The sequence below is a fragment of the Tamandua tetradactyla genome, chromosome 8 (genome assembly GCF_023851605.1).
Source record: "Tamandua tetradactyla isolate mTamTet1 chromosome 8, mTamTet1.pri, whole genome shotgun sequence".
Lineage (NCBI taxonomy): Eukaryota > Metazoa > Chordata > Mammalia > Pilosa > Myrmecophagidae > Tamandua > Tamandua tetradactyla.
In genome coordinates, this window is record NC_135334.1 from 78,515,974 (window position 1) to 78,521,144 (window position 5,171).

General features: G+C 40.2%; 1 protein-coding gene across 1 annotated transcript; it reads left to right on the forward strand.

Moving 5' to 3' along the window:
• Positions 1–498: 498 nt before the first annotated feature.
• Positions 499–1,449, forward strand: LOC143643581 (olfactory receptor 52H1-like). The gene has a single exon (XM_077112194.1). It carries the CDS (start codon positions 499–501, stop codon positions 1,447–1,449), a length of 951 nt encoding a protein of 316 aa, XP_076968309.1.
• The last annotated feature ends 3,722 nt before the right edge of the window (positions 1,450–5,171 follow it).

The window sequence follows — 5,171 nt, forward strand, 5'->3', positions numbered from 1 at the left end:
CAGTAGAGAGAAGAATAAAGAAGGAAAGAGACTTCATGGTCTGCTTAGGTTTTAGATACTGAGCCTGCATTTGTTAAATTTCTCATGACCCTGTACAATAATTATCCCAATTTACAGGGCTGAGATTTTACACCGTTATTTGCTCAAAAACTCTTACTAGTAATAAGGTATTCTTCTGCCTAATATTAATTTTGTGCACACATTTGTTAGGAAACTTTCTGATTTTCTGGTAGCTAGGAGTTATGGGATTAAGAGTTTAATGATTTATGTCTCTGGGAAAATATTATTTCACTACCACTTCCATTATGACTTAAAATTGACTGAATGCTTGATAAATATTTATTAAGAAAGATGAGGAGAGATAATTTATCATTTTTCAGAACTGAAACTGAAAGAATGGTATTGGGTAAGGCTCAGAGGCACATGTCTGCAGAGAATTATAATGATCAGCCATGAAATTTGTATTTTCAGTTTATAAGACACATCTGATCTGAGACCATGATGACCACATTAAACTCGAGCACCTTCAATCTGGGCCCATTCATCCTATTGGGAATCCCAGGACTGGAGAAGTTCCACATTTGGATCGGGATTCCCTTCTTTACTCTCTACCTTGTGGCCTTTGCGGGCAACAGTGTCCTCCTCCACCTTATCTCCAGAGAGCGCAGTCTCCATGAGCCCATGTTCTTTTTCCTCTCCATGCTGGCTGTGACTGATCTCACTCTTTCTAATACATGTGTACCCCAAATTGTCAGCATCTTCTGGCTGGGCCCTCAAGAAATTACCTTTTCTGGATGCCTCACCCAGATGTTCTTTCTCCACTATAGCTTTGCCATGGAATCTGCCACCCTGCTGGCCATGGCATTCGATCGCTATGTGGCCATTTGCTTCCCCCTAAGATACACCACCATTCTCACCCGTCAGAATATCACTAAAATTGTGCTGGGTATAGTCAGCAGAAGCTTTTGTATAATCTTCCCGTGTGTGTTCCTCTTAAAGCGACTGCCTTTCTGCCGAACACACATCATTCCCCACACATACTGTGAGCACATAGGCATTGCCCGGCTTGCCTGTGCAGACATCTCCATCAACATCTGGTATGGTTTTGCTGTGCCCATAATGATGGTCGCCTCTGATCTGATTCTCATTGGTATCTCCTACACTCTCATCCTCCGTGCCATCTTTTCCCTCCCATCCCAGGAGGCTCGCCAGAAAGCCCTCAGCACATGTGGCTCCCATGTTTGTGTCATCCTTACATTCTATGCACCGGCTATTTTCTCTGTCCTCACCCACCGTTTTGGTCACAGTATTCCTCAATCCTTCCACATAATGTTTGCCAACCTTTATGTGGCCATTCCTCCTGCACTCAATCCAATCATCTATGGGATAAAGACCAAACACATTCGGGACAAGATTATCCTCCTGTTGTTACCCAGAGGGACCCAGTGACGTGAGGATGAGAGCTTCAGAAAGGAGACAGGTAATCTTATTGATTTGAATTGTTTCCCATTTTTTAAGAGCTGAAACTCCTACAATGTTGATTTAAATTTACATGAAACTTTCTGCCATGTGAAATTGTTATTCCCACATCAACGGTTGGTCTCTAATTCCACTCTGTTGAATCTCTACTGGCCTTAGGGACTGATTGCTTGACAAATGGAATGTATTGGAAGTGACATTCTGAGACTTCTAAGGCTAAGTCATAAAATTCTTTATGGTTTCTAGTTGAAATGCTTGAGTTTAGTACAATTCCCTAAAACCAGCTTTAGGCTGTAGAAACCCAAGACATAGAGAGGGTATGTCTAAATATTCTCATGGATGATCCCAACTGAGTTCTCAGTCAACAGTTAGCAATACCTGCCAGCTGTGGCAGTAAGTCATAGTGGTCACAGAGTCAGTTAAGGCTTCAGATATGTGTAGCCATAGCTGACATCTCACTCCTAAAGAAAGAAGTACCCGACTGATCAAAGTCAAGCCACGGAACCATAAGAAGTCATCACTTGTAGTTTTAAATCATTCAATTTTTGGTGACTTATCCAGCAATAGATAAGTGAGGCAAACATTGATGTCTGGAAATTGAGGGTTATTGTAATGAAAACCTAAAATATGTAGTATTGGTTTTGAAACTAGGCAGCAGATGGAAGCTGAAAGGGCCTTGAGGAAACTCTTAATGAAGACTTGAAGGACAGTGAGATGGTTATTATATGAGGCAAGAAGAAAAGGTATTAGTGCACGCAGTCACAGAAAGTTGGCACATTGTCAATTATAGTAATACAGAAAATAGAAAATGTACCTAATGAGTTGATACATTTGGCTAAGGAAATTTTTGAGGTAGAGTGTCAATGTTATTTTTTTTTCTCATTAAACTTTGTTTTAATGGGTCTCAAAATTCTGTGACAGATTAGTGGTCATTGTTTCCATTTAAAAAGTACTGATTTTAAAAACCAATAACTTAAAACTGGCAGACAAAAACAAATGGTTCACAAAACATTCTTTTCTTTCTGAAGGTTATACAATGCATTGCTATTATTAACCAGTCTTTTTTTTTTTTTTTTTTTTTTTAATTAACGGAAAAAAAGAAATTAACCCAACATTTAGAGATCATACCATTCTACACATGCAATCATTAATTCTTAACATCATCACATAGATGCATGATCATCATTTCTTAGTACATTTGCATTGGTTTAGAAGAACTAGCAACATAACCGAAAAAGATATAGAATGTTAATATAGAGAAAAAAATAAAAGTAATAATAGTAAAATCAAAACAAAACAACACAAAACAAAACAAAAACCTATAGCTCAGATGCAGCTTCATTCAGTGTTTTAACATGATTACTTTACAATTAGGTATTATTGTGCTGTCCATTTTTGAGTTTTTGTATCTAGTCCTGTTGCACAGTCTGTATCCCTTCAGCTTCAATTACCCATTGTCTTACCCTGTTTCTAACTCCTGCTGAACTCTGTTACCAATGACATATTTCAAGTTTATTCTCGAATGTCCGTTCACATCAGTGGGACCATACAGTATTTGTCCTTTAGTTTTTGGCTGCATTCACTCAGCATAATATTCTCTAGGTCCATCCATGTTATTACATGGTTCATAAGTTTATCTTGTCTTAAAGCTGCATAATATTCCATCGTATGTATATACCACAGTTTGTTTAGCCACTCTTCTGTTGATGGAGATTTTGGCTGTTTCCATCTCTTTGCAATTGTAAATAATGCTGCTATAAACATTGGTGTGCAAATGTCCGTTTGTGTCTTTGCCCTTAAGTCCTTTGAGTAGATACCTAGCAATGGTATTGCTGGGTCGTATGGCAGTTCTATATTCAGCTTTTTGAGGAACCGCCAAACTGCCTTCCACAGTGGTTGCACCCTTTGACATTCCCACCAACAGTGGATAAGTGTGCCTCTTTCTCCGCATCCTCTCCAGCACTTGTCATTTTCTGTTTTGTTGATAATGGCCATTCTGGTGGGTGTGAGATGATATCTCATTGTGTTAACCAGTCTTTTAATGTTAATCTTAAATTGCCAGTTGAGGCAGACAATTCTGAGACTGCGCTTCCACTACTGATTAAGACTGGTGCAGCAGGTGTTATGGGTAATTAATATTCATTTAGCTTTCTGAGCTTTCTGGGCAGGCAGACTTGGTGACCTTGCCAGCTCCAGGAGGCTTCCTGTCCATTGCCTTGGTGATACCCACAACAATGTCTGTCTCATATCACAAACAGCAACCAAAGGAGGATAGTCAGAGAAACTCTCAACATATATGGGCTTGTCAGGAACCATATCAACAATGGCAGCATCACCAGATTTCAGGAATTTGGGGCCATCTTTCAGTCTCTTGCCAGAACAGTGATCAATCTTCTTCACTTTGGCAAATTTGCAAGACATGTGAGCTGTGTGACATCCAGCACAGGTGCATAGCCAGCACTGATTTGGCCTGGATGGTGCAGGACAATCACCTGAGTAGGAAAGTCAACTGCTTCCATTTAGGTCAATTCTGCTGTCACTAATCACATTGCCATGAGAAACATCTTTCACAGACACTTTCTTGACATTGAAGCCCATATTATCCCCAGGAAGTACTTCACCCAAGGCTTCATGGCATATTACAACAGACTTGACTTCAGTTGTAAAGTTGCCTGGAGCAAAGGTGACCACCATGCCCGGTTTAAGACCATCAGTCTCCACTTGGCCTCAGGCACGGAACCAATACGACCAACTCTGCAGACATCCTGAAGAGGCAGACGCAAAGGCTTATCAATTGGATGAGTAGGTGGCAGGATGCGATCCAGAGCTTCAGGCAGTGTGGTTCGACTGGCATTGCCATCCTTATGGGTGACTTTCCATCTCTTGAATGAAGGCATATTAGCACTCGGCTCCAGCATGTTGTCATCATTCCAACCAGAAATTGTCACAGATGCTACTGTGTCAGGGTTGTAGCCTATTTTCTTAATGTAGGTGCTGACTGCTTTAACTATTTCCTCATATCTCTTCTGACTGCAAGGTGGTTTAGTGGAATCCATTTGTTAACATCAGCTATTACTTGTTTCACAGTTTGTAAGCCAGAAGGGCCTGCTCTCAGGTCTGCTGATTCTTGAATATACCAGCTTCAAATTCACCAACACCAGCAACAACAATCAGGATAGCACAGTCAGCCTGAGATGTGCCAGTAAATCATGTTTTAAATACATTTTCTGTGTCCTAGGGCATCCATGATGCTCACATAATACTGCTGATCTCAGATTTCCACAGGGAGGTATCAATGGTGACACCACATTCATATTTAGCTTTTAGTTTATCCAAGACCCAGGGATACTTGAAGGACCTCTTTCCATCTCAGCAGCCTTCTTCTCAAAATTTCCAATAGTTCTTCTGTTGATTCCACCACTTTGTAGATCAGATGGCCAGTCGTGGTGGACTTGCCCAAATCTACATATCTTTTCCTTTCCCATTTTGGCTTAAGATACAGTAATGGTTTTCACAACACCTGTGTTCTGGTGGGAAACCCGTTGTCAACATTACTTTTTATGCCATATATGATAAAGTAGAGATAAAGAGATATATATAAATGAAGCTGATCAACACTGAAGCACAATTTTTGCCTTTTATCTTTGTGTATTTTTATTGGGATATCTTTACACACCATCCAATCCATCCAA